General features: G+C 37.8%; 1 protein-coding gene across 3 annotated transcripts in view; it reads right to left on the bottom strand.

Moving 5' to 3' along the window:
* Positions 1-22,923, bottom strand: part of ZFYVE9 (zinc finger FYVE-type containing 9) — a 137,808-nt gene that overhangs the window by 32,140 nt on the left and 82,745 nt on the right. For all 3 annotated transcript variants that reach the window (XM_011284987.4, XM_011284988.4, XM_011284989.4), the window contains one exon: positions 14,919-15,023. In XM_011284987.4, coding sequence (XP_011283289.2) covers positions 14,919-15,023 — 105 coding nt within the window. The remainder of the gene's footprint in view (positions 1-14,918; positions 15,024-22,923) is intronic.

Raw genomic sequence — 22,923 nt, 5'->3', positions numbered from 1 at the left:
TGAATTACCCCTGCAGCCCAGGAATAAATCCCACTTGATTCTGGTCAATAATTCTTTTATTTATTTATTTATTTTAATTTTATTTTTTTAAATTTACATCCAAATTAGTTAGCATGTAGTGCAACAATGATTTCAGGAGTAGATTCCTTAGTGCCCCTTACCCATTTGGCCCAACCCCCCCTCCCACAACCCCCCCCCCCCGCCCCGGTAACCCTCAGTTTGTTCTCCATATTTATGAGTCTCTTCTGTTTTGTCCCCCTCCCTGTTTTTATATTATTTTTGTTTCCCTTACCTTATGTTCATTTGTTTTGTCCCTTAAAGTCCTCATATGAGTGAAATCATATGATGTTTGTCTTTCTCTGACTAATTTCACTTAGCCTAATACCCTCCAGTTCCATCCATGTAGTTGTAAATGGTAAGATTTCATTCTTTTTGATTGCTGAGTAATACTCCATTGTATATATATACCACATCTTCTTTATCCATTCATCCATCGAGGGACATTTGGGCTCTTTCCATACTTTGGCTATTGTTGACAGTGCTGCTATAAACATGGGGGTGCATGTGTCCCTTTGAAACAGCACACCTGTATCCTGTGGATAAATGCCTAGTAGTGCAATTGCTAGGTCATAGGGTAGTTCTGTTTTGAGTTTTTTTGAGGAACCTCCATACTGTTTCCAGAGTGGCTACACCAGCTTGCATTCCCACCAACAATGCAAAAGAGATCCTCTTTCTCCACATCCTCACCAACATCTGTTGTTGTCTGAGTTGTTAATGTTAGCCATTCTGATAGGTGTGAGGTGGTATCTCATTGTGGTTTTGATTTGTATTTCCCTGATGATAAGTGATGTTGAGCATTTTTTCACGTGTCGGTTGGCCATTTGGATATCTTCCTTGGAGAAGTGTCTATTCATGTCTTTTGCCCATTTCTTCATTGGATTATTTGTTTTTTGGGTGTTGAGTTTGACAAGTTCTTTATAGATTTTGGATACTAATCCTTTATCTGATATGTCATTTGCAAATATCTTCTCCCATTCTGTCAGTTGCCTTTTAGTTTTGCTGATTGTTTCCTTCACTGTGCAGAAGCTTTTTATTTTGATGAGGTCCCAGAGTTCACTTTTGCTTTTGTTTCCCTTGCCTCCGGAGACGTGTTGAGTAAGAAGTTGCTGCGGCCGAGGTCAAAGAGATTTTTGCCTGCTTTCTCCTCTAGGATTTTGATGGCTTCCTGTCTTACATTTAGGTCTTTCATTCATTTTGAGTTTATTTTTGTGTATTGTGTAATAACATGGTCCAGGTTTATTCTCAGTAATTCTTTTAATGTACCAATGGATTCAATTTGCTAGTATCTTGTTGAGAATTTTTGCATCCATGTTCATCACAGATATTGGCCTGTAATTCTCCTTTTTAGTGGGGCCTTTGTGTGGTTTGGGGACCAAGGTAATCCTGGCTCACACAATGAGTTTGCAAGTTTTCCTTCCATTTCTATTTTTTGGAACAGTTTCAGAAGAATAGGTATTAACTCTTATTAAATGTTTGGTAGAAGTCCCCTGGAAGTCATCTGGCCCTGGACTTTTGTTTGTTGGGAGATTTTTTTTATTACTGATTGAATCCCTTTGCTAGTTATGGGTCTGTTCAAATTTTCTATTTCTACCTGTTTCAGTTTTGGTAGTTTGTATATTTCTAGGAATTTATCCATTTTTTTTCCAGATTTCCCAGTTTGTTGGCATATAATTTTTCACAATATTCTCTTATGATTGTTTTATTTCTGTGGTATTGGTTGTGCTCTCCTCTCTCATTTGTGATTTTATTTATCTGGGTCCTTTCTCTTTTCTTTTTGATAAGTCTGGCCAGGGGTTTATCAATTCTCATAATTCTTTTAAAGAACCAGCTCTTAGTTCATTCATTGGTTCTACTGGCTTTTTGTTTGTTTGTTTCTGTATCATTTATTTCTGTTCTAATCTTTATTATTTCCCTTCTTCTTGCTTTAGGCTTTATTTGCTGTTCCTTTAGGTGTTAGGTTAGAGGCTTTTCTTACTTCTTAAGGTAAGACACTTCCCCCTTAGGACTGCCTTTGCTGCATTCCAAAGGTGTTAGACTGTTGTGTTTTCACTTTCATTTGCTTCCGTGTAATTAAAAAAATTTTTTATGTTTATTTATTTTTAAGAGAGAGAGAGAAAGACAGAGCGTGAGCAGGGGAGGGGCAGAGACAGGGAGACACAGAATCCGAAGCAGGCTCCAGGCTCTGAGCTATTAACACACAGTCCGATGTGCGGCTTGAACCCACAAACTGTGAGATCATAACCTAAGCTGAAGTCTGATGCTTACCCAGCTGAGCCACCAAGGAACTCTGCTTCCATGTAATTTTTAAATTCTTCTTTAATTTCCTGGTTAACCCTTCATTCTTCAGCATGATGTTCTTTAACCTCCATGTATTTGCAGTCTGGCCAAATTTTTTCTTGTGGTTGACTAAGTTTCATAGCATTGTGGTCTGAAAACATGCATGGTATGAACTCAATCTCTTTGTTCTTGTTAAGGGCTGATTTGTGACACAGTATGTGATCTATTCTATAGAATGTTACATGTGCACTAGAAAAAAAATGTATAAGGGTGTCTGGGTGGCTCAGTCAGTTGAACTTCTGACTCTTGATTTCTCCTCAGGTCATAATCTTACAGTTCATCTTAAGATTGAGCCCCATGTCAAGCTCCCCAATGACAGTGAGGAGCCTGCTTGGGATTCTTTCTCTCCCTCTCTCCCTCCCTCCCTCCCTCTCTTCTCTTTCTCTCTCAAAATAAATAAACATGAAAAAAAAATTTAAAAAGAAAAAAATGTGTATATTCTGCTGCTTTGGGATGAAATGTTCTGAATGTATCTGTAAAGTCCATTTGGTTCAGTGTGTCATTCAAAGTCATTGTTTCCTTGGTAATTTTCTGCTTAGATGTTCTGAACATTGCTCTAAGAAGGGTGTTAAGGTCCCCTAGTTATTATTGTCTAATTATTATCAATGAGTTTATGTTTGTTATTAATTGATTTATATATTTGGGTGCTTCACACTGGGGGCACAAATATTTATAACTGTTAAATCTTCTTGATGGATAGACTCCTTAATTATGATATAGTGCCCTTCTTCATCTCTTGTTACAGTCTTTGGTTTAAAATCTAGTTTGTCAGAGAACCCAGAATTGGACCCACAAATGTATGGCCAATTAATCTTTGACAAAGTAGGAAAGAGCATCCAATGGAAAAAAGACAGTCTCTTTAGCAAATGGTACTGGGAGAACTGGACAGCAACATGCAGAAGAACGAAACTAGACCACTTTCTTACACCATACACAGAAATAAACTCAAATGGATGAAAGACCTAGATTTGAGACAGGAAATCATCAAAACCCTAGACAAGAAAGCAGGCAACAACCTCTTTGACCTCAGCCACAGCAACTTCTTACTCAACACATCTCCAAAGGGCAAGGGAGTTAAAAGCAAAAATGAACTATTAGGACCTCATCAAGATAAAATCTTCTGCACCACAAAGGAAAACAATCAACAAAACTAAAAGGCAAGCAACGTAATGGGAAAAGATATTGGCAAATGACATATCAGATAAAGTGCTAGTATCCAAAAATCTATAAAGAACTTCCCAAAGTCAATAACCAAAATGCCCAGTCCAGTGAAGAAACTGGCAGAAGACATGAATAGACCCTTTTCTAAAGAAGACATCAAGATGGCTAACAGGCACATGAAAAGATGCTCAACGTCACTCATCATCAGGGAAATACAATTCAAAGCCACACTGAGATACCACCTCACACCGGTCAGAGTTGCTAAAATAAATCAGAAAACTACAGATGTTAGCAAGGATGTGGAGAAATGGGAACCCTCTTGCACTGTTGGTGGGAATGCAAACTGGTGCAGCCGCTCTGGAAACCAGTGTGGAGGTTCCTCAAAAAATTAAAAATAGACCTACCTTATGACCCAGCAATAGCACTACTAGGAACTTACCCCAGGGACACAGGAGTGCTGATGCATAAGGGCATGTGTACCCTAATGTTTATAGTAGCACTCTCAACACTAGCCAAATTATGGAAAGAGCCTAAATGTCCATCAACTGATGAATGGATAAAGAAGATGTGATTTACATATACAATGGAATACTACTTGGCAATGAGAAAGAATGAAATCATGCCATTTGCAGTAACGTGGATGGAACTGGAAGGTACTATGCTGAGTGAAATAAGTCAGCCAGAGAAGAACAGATATCATATGTTTTCACTCATATGTGGATCCTGAGAAACTTAACAGAAGGCCATGGGGGAGGGGATGGGGAAAAAATATAGTTACAAAAAGAGAGGGAAGGAAGCAAACCACAAGAGACTCTTAAATACAGAGAAGAAACAGGGTAGATGGGGGGGGGGGCGCCGGGAGAGGGGGGAAATGGGTGATGGGCATTGAGGAAGGCATTTGTTGAGATGAGCAATGGGTGTTGTATGTAAGCCAATTTGACAATAAATTATATTCATAAAAAATAAAAATTAAATTAAATTAAATTAAATTTAAATTTAAATAAAATAAAATAAAATAAAATAAAATAAAATAAAATAAAATAAAATAAAATAAGATCTAGTTTGTCTGGTATAAGTATGGCTACTCCAGCTTTCTTTTGATGTCCGTTAGCATGATAGATGGTTCTCCATTCCCTCACTTTCAATCTGCAGGTGTCTTTAGCTCTAAAATGAGTCTCTTGTAGGCAGCTTACAGATGGGTCTTGTTTTCTTTTTTTTTATCCATTCTGATACCCTATGTCTTTTGATTAGAGGATTTATTCCTTTTACATTCAGGTTGATTACTGATAGACATGAATCCAGTGCCACTGTGTTACCTGTAAAGTTGGTGTTTCTAGTGATGTTCTCTGTTCCTTTTTTGTTGTTGTTGCTTTTGGTCTTTCTTTCCCACTCAAAGAACCCCCATTAATTTTTCTTGCAGGGTTGGTTCAGTGGTCATGAACTCCTTTAGTTTTTGTTTGGGAAACTCTTTATCTCTCCTTCTATTCTGAATAACAGCTTGCTGGATAAAGTATTCTTGGCTGCATATTTTTCCCATTCAGAATGCTGAACATATCATGCCATTCCCTTCTGGCCTGCCAAGTTTCTGCGGACAGGGCTGCTGTGAACCTGATCTGTCTTCTCTTGTAGGTTAAGGACTTTTTTCCCTTGCTGCTTTCAGGTTTCTTTCCTTGTCTGTGTATTTTGTGAATCCTACTACAATATGTCTTGGTGTGGGCTGGGTTTTGTTGAATTTTATGGGAGTTTTCTGCACCTCTTGGATTTTGAGGTCTGTTTCCTTCACCAGATTGGGTACATTTTCAGCTATAATTTGCTCAAATAAACCTTCTGCCATCTTTTTCCCTCTTCTTCTCTGGGACTCCTATGATACGAATGTTATTACACTTTAAGGAGTTGCTGAGTTCCCTAAGTCTACATTCATGACCTAATACTTCCCTCCCCTACCCGCCCCTGCTTCTTTTCAGCTTCATTATTTTGCATAATTTTATCTTCTATACCACTGATTCACTCCTGTGCCTCGTCCATCCTCATTGTCATTGCATCCAGTTGGTTTTGCATCTCGGTTACAACATTTTTTACTTTGACCTCACTAGTTTTTAGTTCTTTTATCTCTGCACTAAGGAATTCTCTAGTGTTTTCTATGCTTTTCTCAAGCCCAGCTAGTATCCTTAGGACTGTTGTTTTAAATTCTAGTTCAGGTATCTTATTTACATTTGTTTTGATTAAATCCCTGGACATTCTGCTTCCTATTCTTTCTTTTGGGGTGAATTCTTCCATTTTGTCATTTTGTCTAGGTCACTTTTTTTGTGTGATTGTCAGGAGAGCCTGTTATATTCTTGCTTCTGAGAGTAATGGCTATATTAAGAAGAGGTTCTATACTGTCTTGGGCCTGGTACTTCAGGAGGTGTTTCAGAGTGAGCACTCTGCTGCTGTGTTTTGGCTGCTCCTTCCCTCAGGTCAGTCCTCTGCAGAGTTTCTTCCTGCCTGCCGTGGGGAGTGTTTCAACCTTGTCCACTGTGTGGCGAACTTTAACTAGATGTGTTTTGGTCTGCTTGTTAAAAGAAGGTAAATCATATTTCCCCTAGAACTGAAGCTTTGCAGCATTCTACGATCAGTTCACTTGGTGTGTGAGGGATTTATGGGGTCTTCTGGGTCTTCTGGGGGTTGGGCCTGCTGTGCTGATTCTCAGGCAGACTTGCCCTAGTGGAGATGCACCTGCAGAGGTCAGGGGGTCAGGGCTTGGTGTAAGTGGCTCCAGCCTCCACTTGGGTGGAGGGAGGAGCACTGTGCTGCTTACTGAAGTTGGTCACTGCTGATGGGCAGGAGGAAATGGCATCACCCTGCTCTCTTATCCTTGGAACAGGGAGATTATGCCCACCACTCTTCATGAAGCCCTCACAAAAGAGCAAACAATCTCCCCTCTTGGGTCTCTAGCTTCCATTAGATTCCTGCTTTCACCCTTTGTTTGAGCTGTCTGCCTTCCAGGCAGCACAGTACTCCTGTGTTTTATCTCAGGTGTGTGTTTCAAAACTCCAAATTTTAGGAACCCACTTGGTGCAGACCCACATTGATCCTCTGGGGGAGGGTCTTGCGATGCTGTGGCCGGTGCTGGTTTGTCCCAGAAAAGCAGTAGCACAACCACGCAGCAGTTCAGAATGTATGGTAAAGCACTGCAAGAGCTGGCAGCAAGGTCTGCTGCCTCAGCAGGTGTCTCTGTTCCTATGCTAATAAACAGAGAAGTACATTGGTGCTTGCCAGCTCTTTTGTCTCCAGAGAGGCCATGCCACCACACTCCAAGAAGGGGAACTGCTTCTTGCCCTGCAACCCAGGGGATCTTCAAACCACACTGCCCACTCCCGGGCAGCCTTCCCCACAGGAGCATTGCTAAGCCCACTAGGCACTACCCTGGTGATGACATGGATTCCTAAAACCAGACTTTGAGCTCCGCTGCTTATGAAAGCTTGTGGTAATTAGCCTCTCTCCCTTTCCCAATGGTTTTGGCGAATAGTTCTTCTTTTGCAATCCCCTGTGTACTGCTTTCACTCTTTCCCTCTCTCTCTCACTCCTCTTTCCATGACCAGGGCTTCCTCCCCTCTGGGGCACCTGCAATTCTTTTCTCCCCCAAATCAACTACCTGTAGCTCCAACCTTTAATGACGTGGCCATTTTGCTACCTCTAGATGTGTAGTTTATTCTCTCAGTCCTCAGATTTCTTGAGTGTTCAGAATGATTTGATATTTTTATCTAGCTGGTTCATGGGAGGAGGCAAGACTAAGGCCCTCTTACTTGTCCACCATCTTAGCTCCTCCTCTGCAATGTGTTACATATTTATGCAACTATCTTCATGAAGGATACTGGTTTGTAATTTTCATTTCTTGTAATTCCCCCCCCCACCCCCCAGGTTTTGTTACTAGTGTAGTGCTTGCCTCACAGAATGAGTTTCCCTCCTCAACTATTTTCTGAAAGTTTTTGTACAGAACTAGTGTTATTTCTTCCTTCGTTGTTTAGTAAAAGTCATAAGGGAAGCCATCTGGACCTGGGCTTTTCTTTGTGAGAAGGTCTGTGACAATAAATTCAATTCCTCCAGTAGATACAGGGCTATTCAGGTTATCTATTTCTTCTTAAGAGTGACATGAAAGTTTGATGCTCAAGGAATTTGTCCATTTTGCCCACGTTGAACATTTACTGGCACAAATATGTTCATAATATATCCTTGTCATTTATTGTCTACAGGACCTGTAGTGATAACCACCTCTCTCACATCTCATTAATGGCATTTTGTGCTTTTGGCTATTTACCTCATCAGTCTGACTATAAGTCTGTCAATGTAACCAATTTCAAGAACTACCTTGTAGTTTCACTTTTCTTGTTTTTTGTTGTTGTTTCCTACTTTATGAATTGCTGGTGTTGTCTTTGTCTTTATTATTTTCTTTCTTCTGTTTACTTTGTATTTTATTTTTCCTTTTCTAATTCCCTAAGGTAGAAGATTAGGTCATTGATTCAAAATGTCTTTCCCGCCCCCCAATATAAAAGTTTAATGCTATCACTTTCCTTCTAACCACTGTGTTAGCTGCATCCCACAAATTTTGATATACCATATTTTCATTTTCAGTCAGCTCAAAATATTTTCTAATTTTCCTTTAGGTTACTTCTTTGACCCATGGATTATTGAAAAGTGTGTATATTTTCCCAAATATTTGGGAATTTTCTAGATATCCTTCTGATACTGATTTCTAAGTTAATACTATTATAGTAAGAGACCATACTTTGTATAATTTGGATCAATTAAAACCTACCAGAACTTCCTTTACAACACAGAATATGGTCTACCTTGTAATGTTCTGTGTTTGCTGGAAAAGAATGTGCACTATGCTGCTCTTGGGTGGAGTATTCTAAAACACTCAAGTCAGATTGGTTGACAGTGTGTTCAAGTGTTCTATATTCTTGATGATTTTCTATCAATTATTAAAACAGGGCTACTGAAATCTCCAAATATGGTCATGGATTTGCCCATTTACCCTTGCAGTATTATCAATTCTTGTTTCGTACATTTTGAAACTCTGTTATTAATGCATAAATGTCTAGGACTGTTATATATCCTTCTGATGAACTGATCCCTTAATAATTATGAAATATGCCTCTTTATCCCTGGTAATATTTTTTATTCTGAAATACACTTTGATATTACCCTATCCATTCAAACTTTCTTTTGATTAATATTATCATGGTATATAATTTTTCATCCTTTTACATTTAAACTATTTGTGTCATTATATTTCAAGTGGTTTTCTTATTCACAGCATATAGCTGACTCTTGCTTATTTAACCAACCTGACAATCTCTGCCTTTTTAATTGACCATTTCTACTCAAAGTGATTATTGATATGGTTAGATTTATACAAGTTTTAAAGTTTATTTATTTTGAGAGCAGGAGAGAGAGAGCATGAGCAGGGGAGGGGCAGAGAGAGAGAGAGAAAGAGAGGGAAAGAGATGGAGAGAGAGAATCCCAGGGAGGCCCCACACGTCAGCACAGAGCCTGACACAGGATTCCATCTCATGAACCACGAGATCATGACCTGAGCTGAGATCAAGAGTCAGACACTTAACTGACAGTCACCCAGACACCCCTGATATGGTTAGATTTAAATCTAACATCTTTTTTTTTTGTATTTGTCCCATCTCCTGTTGTTCTTTTTTTCTTCTTTCTCAGTCTTTATATGATTCTAGCTCATCTTCTTTGTTGTCTTATTAGCTATACCTCTTTATTTTAGCTTTTCTAGTGGTTGCTTTTGAGTTTATACAACACATCTTTAACTTATAAATCTACTTTTAAGTAATACTATACCATATCTTTTATCATATAAGAACTTTACATCTGTATACTTTCATTCCCCCTTCCCGGCTTTTGTGGTATTTTTGTCATACATTCTGTTTCCATATATGTTATAAACTTCACAATATGTTTTTCTATTTTTGTTTTAAACAATGATCTTGTAAAGAGATTTTATATTTACCTGCATATTTACCATTTCTGTTGCTCTACACTCCTTTGTGAAGATTCTGATTTCCATTATTTGGTATTCTCCATGAAGGGCTTCCTTTAACACTTCTTGTACAATAGGTCTATTGGTAATAGCCTCTTTTAGCTCTTCCATTTCTGAAAAAGCATTTTGCTTTCGAAACATATTTTTACTACATATAAAATATAAGTTGATGGTTTTTTTCTCGTAATTTAAAGATCCACTGCACTGATTTGTGCCTTGAATTCTTTTGATAAGAAGTCTGCTGTTCTTCTTGTATTTTTTTCCTCAGTATAAAATGTGCATTTTTCCCCCTCTAGTTGCTTTTAAGATTCTTCTCTTTAGCTTTAGTGTTAAGCAATTTGATTAAGATGATTATAATGTTCCTTAATGTAGTTTTCATCATGTTTTCTGCAACTGGAACTCATTTAGCTTCGTGAACATATAAATTTATACTTCTCATTAAGTTTATAAAATTTTTGATCACTGAGTCTTCAAATATTTATTTACTCACCTCTCCTCTCCTTTCGTGACTTCAATTACAGAGGTAGGCTGACGAACATCCCACGGCTCAGTCATGTGCTGTTCATTTAATTTTTCAGTCTTTCCTCTTTGTGTTTCATTGTGGATAGTTTCTATTGCTGTGTTTTTAAGTTTACTAATTTTAATTTCTTCTTCAGCAGTGTCTAGTCTGCCCTTAATTTCATCCAGTATATTTTTCATTTCATTGTCATTTTCATTTCTTGAAGTCTGACTTGGTTCTTTTTATTTTCCATGTATGTCCTTAACATGTTCATGCCCTGATCCTGTTAAGGCTTTCTTTTAAGCTTGACAGGATCAGAGCAGCCTGAATTTATGAATAACCTGGAGCAGTAGAGACAATGTGCCTCTAGTTCACTCTAGCTGGTAAGAATACAAATTATGGGGGCACCTGGGTAGCTCAGATGGTTAAGCGTCTGACTTCAGCTCAGGTCATGATCTTGCGGTCCGTGAGTTTGAGCCCCGCGTCGGGCTCTGTGCAGACAGCTCAGAGCCTAAAGCCTATTTCAGATTCTGTGTCTCCCTCTCTCTCTGCCCCTCCCCTGCTCATGCTCTGTCTCTCTGTCTCAGAAATAAATAAATGTTAAAAAAAATTTTTTAAAAGAAAAAAAGAATACAAATTATGTCTGGCCCTGTGAGAAGTGTTTTACCCGTACCTTTCCAGTGCTTTTCTCATGTACACACACTGATATACTAGTCAGCTGAAGACACAGTGGGAACCACCAGCATATTTGCAGAGTTCTTTTATTTCCAGTAATTTGTTTGCAAATTCTAATCATCATGACCTTCCCCCATTCTCAACTCTGTCTCTTCAACTCAGGGAAACCTCTAGGTTCAGTTTTGGTTTCCCCTACCTGCACTATGGCCTGGAAACACCATACAGTAAAGTAGAGCAATCACAGAGCTCATCTTCTCTGCCCCACTGCCCTTTTTCTTTCTTGTTTTACTTACTTCATTTTGACATCTAGCTATTTAAAGCAAACCAATGTGTTAGTGTCGCAAAGCTGCTGTAACAACGTACCATAAACTGGGTGGCTTAAACAACAGAAATATATTGTCCCACAGTCCTGGAGGTTGGAAGTCCAAAATCAAGGTGTTGGCAGAACTGGTTCCATTTGAGGGCTTTACTGTAAAGGGAGGATTTGTTCTACCTTGACTTGTAGGTGCTCATCTTCTCCTTGTCTCTCTACATCATCTTTATGAATGTCTGTGTCCAAACTTCCCCTTCTTATGAGGACATCAGTTATACTGGATTAGGGCTCATTCTAATGGCCTCATTAAATTTGACTGCCTCTATAAAGACCCTAAAATCAGCCCTAAAATCCTATTGATAATTGTTAAATTGATGTCTATAAAAATCAGTTTAGTATAATGGCTAGAGGTGAGGACAGTGGAATCAGACTGCCTGGGTTTGATTATGGTGCTACCACTTCCTAGTTCTTTGTCTTAATATCCTCATCTATTAAAACATCTATGAACATACTAATTTTACAGAAATAGTGTAAAAATACATAGTGCCTGCTAAATAATATACCTTCACTAAATGTTATAATGTTAAACTTAATATAACTAACAATAAATGTTAGTTAACACAGTAATTAGAAAAAATCTCATCATTAGAACATGAGTAGTTACCTAAACCAACAGAGAGCTTGAATGGCCTTGATGAAGGAGATTAGAGAATTTACATACAAAGACCACTTCATTGATTCCATTTTCCGTGATGTCAGAAGTACTATCTTCTAGCTTTTTAAGCTTAAAGTCTTTCCTTAGTGGCCCCCTCTCTCTACATTTTTACATATAGCTGCCAAAGCTCAGTTTTCTAAACCTCACTTTAAGTCACTTCTCTGCTTCAGAATCTATAAAATCTACTCACAGATTGCCATATTAAAATCTAGATTCCTTTGCCTGGTTTCTGAAGACTTTTGAAAACCCAGCAGTGTCCTGGCACAACTTTATCTCCTAGTCTACTTTACACTTGATCTTAGACAGAAGACCGAGAAGTGATCTCTCCTAGTCTACTTTAGCCTCTTCTTTACTGGGCAGGCTATTGTCTTCTATCCTCCTTTCAAGACATGTCCATTCCGGGGGGATTTCCAGCGTTATTCTCTGCAGGCATCTATCACCCTTTTCACTTGTTATTTTCCACCCTTCTCTTTCTAGTGCCTAAATAGCATTCACTGTCCAGTTCAAATCTTTCATTCATTTACACTTATTTACATGAACATTTATAAACATGTCTTCCATGGAACATGCTGCTCTGGCTGTTAAGGATTCAGGATCAACTGGAAGTAAAGGAACATTCCTGACTGCTGCATTTACCAGAGCTCTCCTTTCTCTAAACCTTTAGTAAAATTGCAGTAAGTTTCAGTACTTATTTTTGTATTGTTTTATCTATATTAGTTCTGTTTCATGTCTTCATTCAATAGATATTTTTTGTACAATTATTCTTTACTAGGCAGTCTGCTAATGATACAGTGGTAAACAAGACAGACATAGTTCCTCATGGAAATAAAAGTCTGGTAGAGAAAACAGTGAGAAAGGTTCAATTACAGATGTAATGAGTATTACACAATGTGTAGAACCTAGAGATGTTTATAACAGGGAGAATTACCCCAGTTGCTTATCTGACAAAATGTCATCTAAGCTGATTCCTGAAAAATGAGTATGAGTTAGATAAGTAATGAATAGGGAAAGTATGCATCAATAAGGAAATAGCTTGTGCAAAGGCTTTAGGGCAAAAGAGAATATAATTGAGAGAATAAGGAAGACTATGGGTATCAACAAAGAATAATAAGTAAGAGGAAAAATGGAATAATGCCATTAATAAAAGAAATGACCTTTTCAACTACAAAGTGAAGCAGAATTATTAGCCACAACATAACTCAAATGTCGAAGAATTGTGAGAGAAAAAAAGTGAGACTTGAAATAAACAAACATAAAATATGACTTGAAATAAAAACTGAATTAGAAGGAAATCAGTCTGTCAAATCAGATAAGAAAAATAAGTGATATATAGCTGGTAAACTTTATTGAAAACAAACTGTAATAAAGAATAAGAAATACAGTTACTGTTTTTGAAAAAAGATATCTGAACCTGCACAACCGTAAACCTAGGGGACAGATAAAGACAGATAATATTAATGGCAGTTGTTGTCATAAATGTCTAGGTGTTACTGAAAAAACTATGGAGGCCTCACAGCTTTTTACAGATGTACCTTTATAAACAAATACAAAACACCATCTTGGAAACACCAAGGATGTTGAGGATGACATCTGATCATCTTACTTCTGGACAATATGCCACAACTTCTTGCCACAAGGCAAGCATAATGTTCTTATTCATCTTTGTATCTCACACCACAGAATATATTTAATGAATGTGAAATAATAAACGTTCAAATTTGAGAAATAAATGTATTTTCAAAGTATCTCTTTTAAGAGTATTTAGGGCACAAATATATGAAAATAGTTCATTTTAACGTTTATTTATTTATTTTTGGGACAGAGAGAGACAGAGCATGAACGGGGAGGGGCAGAGAGAGAGGGAGACACAGAATCGGAAACAGGCTCCAGGCTCTGAGCCATCAGCCCAGAGCCTGACGCAGGGCTCGAACTCACGGACCGTGAGATCGTGACCTGGCTGAATTCGGACGCTTAACCAACTGCGCCACCCAGGCGCCCCGAAAATAGTTCATTTTAAAGATGTGACTCTACCTAACCTAGTCTAATAGTGTTTGATATTCCAAGATAGGACTATCTCACAAATAAAATCTGCTAATTGTATCACAGGTAAAAAAATAAATAAATAAAGCACACATTCTAGCTACTATTTTCTAGTGTCCAGAAAAAAGTCATTGCACTAAATGCCATAGGTAAAATCTTCACATAGGTTGTTCTCATAATGGTAAGCCCTAAATTAATAAATCCAGTAAGACATTTACGTGATTCTAAGAGAAAGTACAAAATGTTTATCGAATGTACAAATGAATAAGTGGATAAAAGGCTGAATGAAAGGGGAAAAAAGAAAGAAGGAAAAAATGAAAAAAAAAGAGAGGGAAGGAGGAAATTACTTTATACCAGGAAATAGTGGAAGGAGTAATTGGGAAGTTTCCATCCTGTCTAATAAAACAACAAATTTTAACCATTATTATAACAAACTAAGTTTCAAAATAAGATTTTTCTTTTCTTTTTTTTTTTTTTTTTTAAGATTTTTCTTTTAAACCACAATGATAATACTATTGGACATTTTAGAATGGATTTTAAGAAATTTAAATTTAAGAAAGGCTTCACAGGGCAAATAGGCAATGAATAGTTTACATAATTCTGTTAATGTATGTGTAGCATGCAAAATTTCATTTTAGTTATAAAACACAGCTTAATTCAAGACGAAAACATTCATTTGCTTTTGAAACCTTAATTAAAATTCATTTTGGGAGTTAATGGTTAGACGTTAAGAATAGTCCAAAACAAGGTATACTTACAATAAGAGGGGAAAATGAAAAGATCCCACCACTAATATTACAGATATAAAGTTAATTTTATACCTTAATCAAAATGTAAATCTATCACTGATTATCAAAAGCACAATCAATGATAAATCTAATGACTAAGTAAATCACATATATAACATCTTGATTTTCTGTCATGAAATTCCTCATCCTTGATCTAAGTCATACAGTATTATGGGCTGATTTCACTGTCAATTAACTAAAAAATGAAATTTACATATAATAACAATATTTTTCATCTTCAATTATGTATTTAACAATGAAAAACATTCCTTCATGGTAAATCTTACCTCATTGTATCTGTTGCTGGGAATTTTGATACTGGTTTTCCGAACTTCCATATCAACCACCAGACCTTGAACTACTGGCAATGTATACTGGTAATTTCTGAAGTCCTGGGCAAAAGCAGATTGAAATGGAATAAAGAATTCATCAATGGTAAGATCTGACTGATAGTAGTAAAATCAGAACAAAAGGAAAGAATGTGAAAATTAAAAGAACTCATTTATTTAAATAATAAGGAAATGTATAATGAAAACCCTCATGTGTATATTCTAGCTCTCCAATTAGACTATAAACTCTTATAAGGAAGAAGACCAGTTACATATACCCTCTATATATTATATTAAACAAATATTTGAATGCTTATTCTGCTTTAACACCACTTAACATTTTCTGGATGTTACCTGCCTCCTCCCTCTAAAGTAAGCTCCAAGAAGGCATGGACTCTCACTTGTCTTCTTCTTGTTATATCCCAAATGCCTGGAACAGCCTAGGCACCCAATGAATATTTGTAGGGTAAAACATACATATACACACACCACATCCAGTGTGGCTGAAGCAAAGTGATGAAGAGTGCAAGGAGATGATGTCAAAGTGACAGCATACAGCTAGATTTCATATGGTCTTGGAGGCCACCACAAACACCTGTGCCTTTACTGTGAGATTTTTGACCTATTTTAACAGATCTCTCTGGCTTCTCTGTAAATAGATGGTAAGGGAACAAGAATAGAAAGAAGGAGATCAGATAAATGTAACAAAAATAATTCAGGCAAGAGACAGTGGTAATTTAGACCAAAGTGTTACCAATTCAAAAAGTGGTGAGAAGTTATCAGATTCCGGGTACATTTTGAAGGGGAAACTGAGAATATTTGTCACTGGATTGAATATGGAATGTGGAAAAAAAAGCAAAATCAAAGATGATTATGAATTATATGGACTGGGCAACTACAAGACTGCCATTTACTGAGAGGCAGAACACAGTGGGAAAGGGAAGGTAGCAAGTCAGAAGGCTGCAGGAGAAGAACCAAGAAAGAAAGGTGTCCAAAGAAACTAAGAAATGAAAATGTATAGATACGGGTAAGTTGGATGTAACTGTGTGAAAATTATCTTCTGATTGCTTCTATTTACTCAGGGAAACTGGGGCTGGGACATCAGCAAAAAGTGAGAAAAGGAGAGGAGACACTGGAAATTTGAGAAAACATGAGAATAGGAATGGGTTATGGACCAGGAAAGATTGTCAGGTAGGTCTGAGAGTTTCCTAATGGTATTGGTCATAAATCTAAAGTGAGACTGGGGGTGCCTGGGTGCTGAGTTGGTTGAGCATCTGACTTCGCCTCAGATCATGATCTTGTGGTTCGTGGGTTCGAGCCCCGTGTCAGGCTCTGTGCTGACAGCTCAGAGCCTGGAGCCTGCTTCCAATTCTGTGTCTCCCCCTCTCTCTCTCTGCCCCTCTCCTGCTCACATTTTGTTTCTGTCTCTCAAAAATAAATAAATATTAAAAAAAAATTTTTTTAAGTAAGACCAGTAAATAGGTGACTCTTTTTGTCTTCATCCACATGCAGGCCTGGATAAAGTTACAAATGAAGGAAGAAGTAGATCCACACAGGTATGTCCACTGACTTTTGAATTTTTTTTTTTCAACGTTTATTTATTTTTGGGACAGAGAGAGACAGAGCATGAACGGGGGAGGGGCAGAGAGACAGGGAGACACAGAATCGGAAACAGGCTCCAGGCTCCAGGCTCCGAGCCATCAGCCCAGAGCCTGACGCGGGGCTCGAACTCACGGACCGCGAGATCGTGACCTGGCTGAAGTCGGACGCTTAACCGACTGCGCCACCCAGGCGCCCCTGTCGACTGACTTTTGATAAGGGTGTAAAGGCGAGTAAATGAAGAAAGGATAGTCTTTTTAACAAATGGTACTAAAACAATTGGACATATGAAAGAAGGGTTTCTAACAATGTCTCACAATCATAAAATTTAACTAAAAATGAACCACAGAACTAAATATAAGGCATAAAAATAAAACCATAAGCCTTCTACAAAGAAACATGGGAGAAAATATTTGTGATGTCATTCTAGTCAATAAGTTCTTAGATATCATATAAAAAGCATGCTCCATAGAAAATTAATAAATTATACTTCAACAAAATGAAAAATTTTTGTTCTGTGAAAGACACTGTTAACAGAGTAAAAAGAGAGACCATAGACTAGGAGAAAATATAACAAATGATACAAATCTACCAAAGGACTTACATTTAGAATACATGAAAAACTCTCAAAACCCAACAAGAAAACAACAACCATATTTTTAAATGGGCAAAATCTGAGTACTCACTAAAGAAGATATAAAGAGGGCAAATTAGCACATGAAAAATGCTCTGAATCACTCATCTTAAGAAGCATAGAAGTTAAAATCACAAAGGTTAAAACCACTAAACTCCTACTGGAATTGTAAAAATTGAAAACAAAAAAGAAATAAATACTGGGCAAAAAAAGAATTCTTGTATATTACTTGTGAATGTAAACTGCTACAGGCATGTTGGAAAACAATTTCACAGTTCTTTATAACATTAAATGTACAATATGGCAAAACTAAGGTTCACACAAAATTTCATACGTGAATGTTTACAGCAGCTTTATTCATAGTCACCCAAAACTAGAAACAACCCACAGATCCATCTACAGGTAAACAGACAAACTGTGGTTCATAATGCAACTGAATACTATATAGCAATAAAGACGAACGAACTACTGATGCTAAGTTTACCAGAATATGCCACCCCAAAATATGCCTCTGTTATTCACTGTTTGGCCAGTCTAATTTTTAGGGCCTCAGCCAAAGAACCAAAGATGAGTACAGGAAAAAGATTTTTATTTCCTTAACAACATACGTAACAACAAAGATGAACTGGAAATGCATGATGATGAGTGAAAGAAGCCAGACTCAAACGGCTACGTACTGCATAATTCCAATTATATGATAATCTAAAAAAGCTAAAACTGTAGGGAAAGAGGATCAATGGTTACCAGACATTAGGGGTGCACCAGCAAATTTTCTGGAATGATAGAACTCTTCTGTATCCCAATGGCAACAGTGGTAGTAACATAACTCTACATTTGTCAAAACTCTTAGAAGTATACTCCATAAAAGGTGAACTTTACTGTATATAAATTTAAAAAAGTTTTTTTTAATTAAGAGGTAGATTTAACCAGGGTTTACATTTTGCTGGGCTAATAAAACAGAGGGTAAGGTACAGAAAGGACCTGGAATCATTTAAAATAAAAGTGATTTTAATGATGAAACCATGGAATCTTAAGACAGGAAAGGAGAAAAATAGAGGGAGTGAGAGGTAGTAGAAAAGTGTTGGAATCAATAGATCGGTAAATTCTGTTAAACTAGAGACAGAGAAGGTGGTAAAAGGGTTCAAAACAAGTCTCTTCCATATGTGCTATTTTGGTATGTGGACTCTTTTGAGCTGAAGGCAATTAAGACCCTGCAGGGTCAAGAGAACTTTTGCCCTGTCTTAACTACCTAGAAGAATCTAAATTGGGGGTCTTTCTCAGAATTAGAGTTATTATTAGAGATAAATTTTATCTGAGCGACCCATCTGTATGGTAGGGCATACATCTAATTGCCAAGCAGCTGCTCTTCTTATTGCCCTGTAAATTGCTCTCCTCCCTTTGGCAGCCCCAGGCCCCTATCCCATTCTTCAGCTCAGGAGGAATTTTACCTTTCTGTCTATGAACCCCTCATGTATGTGAGGTTTTCACATGTACAAAGTTAGATTTAATTTTCTCCTGTTAATCTCTTACGTCAATTTAATTTTTAGATCAGCTAGAAGAATCTTTGAAAAATAGAGAAAAATTTTCCTCTCTGACCGTGGAGATGGAGAATAAGATGCTTCAGGAGATATTCCACCAGAAGTTTGTATAAATGAACTGATACAGGCAACAAAAACCATAGGCTTCTGTTACTGGATTACAGGATAAATATCTCCTTTTCTTTCCAAAGCAGATTACAATCGGTAAAAATAAATAAATAAATAAGTAAGTAAATAATCTTGTCAGGGTGCCTGGGTGGCTCAATTAAGTGTCCGACTCTTGATTTTGGCTTGAGTCATGATCCTACGGCTCATGGGATCAAGCACAGCATCAGGCTTTGTGCTAACAGTGAGGAGCCTGCTTGGGATTTTCCCTCTCTCACTCTGCCCCTCCCCTGCTCATTCTCTCTCTCTCTCTCCCTCCCTCCCAATAAATAAACTTAAAAAAAAAATTATCTCGTCAAAAATGTGACTAAAAACTAAAGTTACCAGGAGTGACAAAGTGATGGGGACTGAAGTAGAAGGAGGGAAATGGAGAGGGAGAAAGAGAGAGACAGAGAGACAGAGAGAGAAAGAGAGAGAGAGAGAGAGGGAGGGAGGGAGGGAGGGAGGGAGGGAGGGAGGGAGGGAAAGGAAGATAAAGCGGGAGAGGGCGATCTTATAGATTAAAATATAATTTTAAAATTTTCACTTCTGGGAGTGCCTAGCTGGCTCAGTTGGTAGAGCATGTGACTCTTGATCTCTGGTCATGAGTTCAAGCCCAACACTGGGGATAGAGATTACTTAAGAAAATAAAAAATAAATTAAAAAAATAAAATTTCCATTTCAGGACAAAATAGAGAAAAGGGGACTGAATTTACCTTCCTGCCTGAAACAACCCAAAACTACACAGAACATATGAAACAATGATTTTCAAGACACTGAACCTCAGACAACAAAGGACAGTGATCCTTAAAAGGCAGGAAGCAAACAAGATGAGCTCTGTGATTGTACAGGTTATGCCTCTAGAGAGTTTACAAGCTCAGGTGCAGGAAGGGAGAACCCAGGCAGAGGCTGACAGATTTCCTGAGTTGAGGAAACAAAACCAAGACTCCAGGAAAACCACGGTAGCTATACTTCACAGGACAGAGCATCAGAGAGGAAAAAACTGCAAAGAACTCCAAAGACTTGCAGAGGATCTCACTCCAGAATTCAGAAAAGTTCTGATTAGCAAATGTGTCTGAGGAAACTTCTTGAGGCCGGTGAAAAAACTATTTGAAATGATTATCAGAAACACTGTCTGGTACACAGGTCTGGGAATAGTGCCTACTCCTAAAAACCACAGAGGAAAACCTCATATTCCATGAGCATTAGGTAGAGTATTACTGTATAATAAACAATTTCACTGGACTTTGCTCCTGGTTCCTGAGAGGTAGCCTCTAAAGCCTTGGAATTTCCTGAGTGATAGGAGTGTCTGTTATTCAGTGGTGGATCCCTGATAGTCTATGTTCATTTAGTGAATCATAATAGGTCCCTAGATAGTTTATCCTAACAAGATGACCCAAGGTGGGAGCTAGCCATCCTAGAAAGATCAGCCATGTGATAAGAGGATGGGGCTTTGAGGCACATGATATCAGGGGGCTCAAGACTGAGTTCAATCACATGACCAATGACTCAATCATCATGCCTAATAAGGAAACTCCAATAAAAACTCAGGACACAAAAGCTCCAGTGTTTATTCTGTGCATATTGTTATATATCAACATACCAGCAGGGTGACATGTCCCGGAGGGCACAGAAGCTTCTTGGGTGGGACCCTCCCAGACTTTGTACTCTGTGACTCTTCTCTCCACTGGCCCTAATTTGTATTTCCTTTACTACAATAAAACTGTAATCTATACTATATAGTATAGTATATATACTTTGCTGAGTTCTGTGAATAATTCTAGTGAATTATCAAAACTGAGAGAGTAGTGGGAATGCTAACATTTGTATACAGTTAGTCAGAAGTATGCGTAGCCTGGGACTTGACCCTGGTGTCTGAAGTAACAACAATCTGGTAAAGAAATGTGCCTTTAATCTGTGAAGTTTGGCCTAATTCCAAATAGGGCCCAAAGTCATTACAAGTACTCCGAAGGGTCTTGCCTTAGTGCTGAGGAATAACCAGCACTACAGTAAACAAGACTTTGGTTCCACCTTACAAATCTTAAAAATCAAGACTTGCAAGAATCAAACTATTTCTAGGTAAATTAACTGCCTTACTTGTAACAGAACTCAAGTTTACAGGAATACAAAAATACTCACCATGCAGCAAGGTAAAATCATAATATTTGGCTTCCAGTAAAAAATTTAAAAATATCGGGGCACCTGGGTGGCTGAGTCAGTTAAGTGTCCAATTCTTGATTTTGGCTTGGGTCATGCTCTTACTGTTTGTGAGTTCCAGTCCCACATTGGGCTCTGTGCTGATGGTGTGGGTCCTGCTTGGGATTCTCTGTCTCCCTTTCTCTCTGCCCCTCCCTGCTCATTTTCTCTCTCAAAAATAAATAAATAAACATTAAAAGAATTTTTAAGGGGCACATAGATGGCTCAGTCGGTTAAGCGTCCAACTTTGGCTCAGATCATGATCTCATGGTTTGTGAGCTTGAGACCCACATCAGGCTCTGAATCAGCTCAGAGCCCACTTCAGATTCTGTGTCTCCCCCTCTCTTTGCCCTTCCCCCTGCTTACGCTTGCTGTCTCTCTCTCTCTCACAAAATAAACATTAAAAAAAAAAATTTTTTTAAATACCAAGCATGCAAAAGCAGGAAAATACAACTCAAAATAAGAGGGGGAGGGTGCCTGGGTGGTTCAGCTGGTTAAGCATCCAACTCTTGATCTTGGCTGAGGTCATGATCTCAGCTCAGGTCATGATCTCACAGTTTGTGAGATGGAGCCCTGCGATGGGCTCTGTGCTGACAGCACAGAACCTGCTTGGGATTCTCTTTCTCCATGTCTCTCCGCCCCTCCTCCACTTGCACATGTGCTCACGCTCTCTCACTCTCTCTCTAAAATAAATAAATAAACTTAAAAAAAAAAAAAAGAGGGAGAATTAATCAATGGAAACTGAGCCAGAACTGATAGAGATGTTAGAATTACCAACAAGGACACTACAGTAGTTACTATATATTCCAGATATTCAAAAAATTAAGTACAAGGAGGATATAGAAAAAGACCTAAGTCAAATTTCTAGAGATGAAAATGACAATGATTGAGATAATCCCCCAAAAAAGATGTACTTGACAGTTTTAACAATGCAAAATAAGATTGTTGAACAATAATAACTGTCCAAAATGAAACACAGAGGGGAAAAAAAGGAGTATTAGTGAGCTGTGAAACAATTTCAAGAGCCTAATATGTCTATAACACAGAGTCCTTGAAGGAGAAGAGGGAGAGGAAAGAAAATGTTCTTTGATGAAAATTATAAACTCACAAAAATAAGAAGCTCAACGAACTCCAAGTATAAGAAACATGGGGAAAAAAAAAAACAACAACCGTATATCAAGGTACATAATCAAAGTGCTCAAAACCAGTGATAAAAAGAAACACCTTAGAGCAACCAGAGAAGGAAAAAGCATTATATACAGAGGAACAAAGAGGGAAAATAAAGTCCTCGTCTGAAACAATGCAAACCAGAAGAAACAGTAGAGCGATTATTATTCATCTTTAAGGCACTCAAAGAATACAACTATCAACCTAGAATTCTACATCCAGCAAAAATATCTTTCAAATATGAAGGTAAAATAAAGATGTTAGAAATATAAATGCTGAATTCCTCACCAGCAGACCCACACTACAAGAAATGTTACAGGAAATCTTTCAGGCTGAAGGGAAATGACACCAGATGGAAATACAGATTTATACAAAGAAATGAAGATCACTGGAAATGGCAACCACATAAGTAAAGCTACAAGAGCTTTTCTTATTATTTAAATCTCTTTAAAAGATAACTGAAACTACAACTACAACGGCAAGACAGAGTGAGGAAATAAATCCAGTCCCAAAAAGCAAGTAAAAAGCTGGGTAAATGTTTTTTTGTTTTTTTTTTTAAGTTTACTTATTTATTTTGAGAAAGAGAGAATGAGTGGGGAATAAGCAGAGAGAGGAGAGAGAGAGAATCCCAAGTAGGTTCTGCCCTGTCAGTGCGGAGATCATGACCTGAGCCAAAATCAAGAGT

Source organism: Felis catus, chromosome C1 (genome assembly GCF_018350175.1).
Source record: "Felis catus isolate Fca126 chromosome C1, F.catus_Fca126_mat1.0, whole genome shotgun sequence".
NCBI classification, from domain to species: Eukaryota; Metazoa; Chordata; class Mammalia; order Carnivora; family Felidae; genus Felis; species Felis catus.
This window is presented reverse-complemented; position numbering and strand designations above follow the sequence as displayed.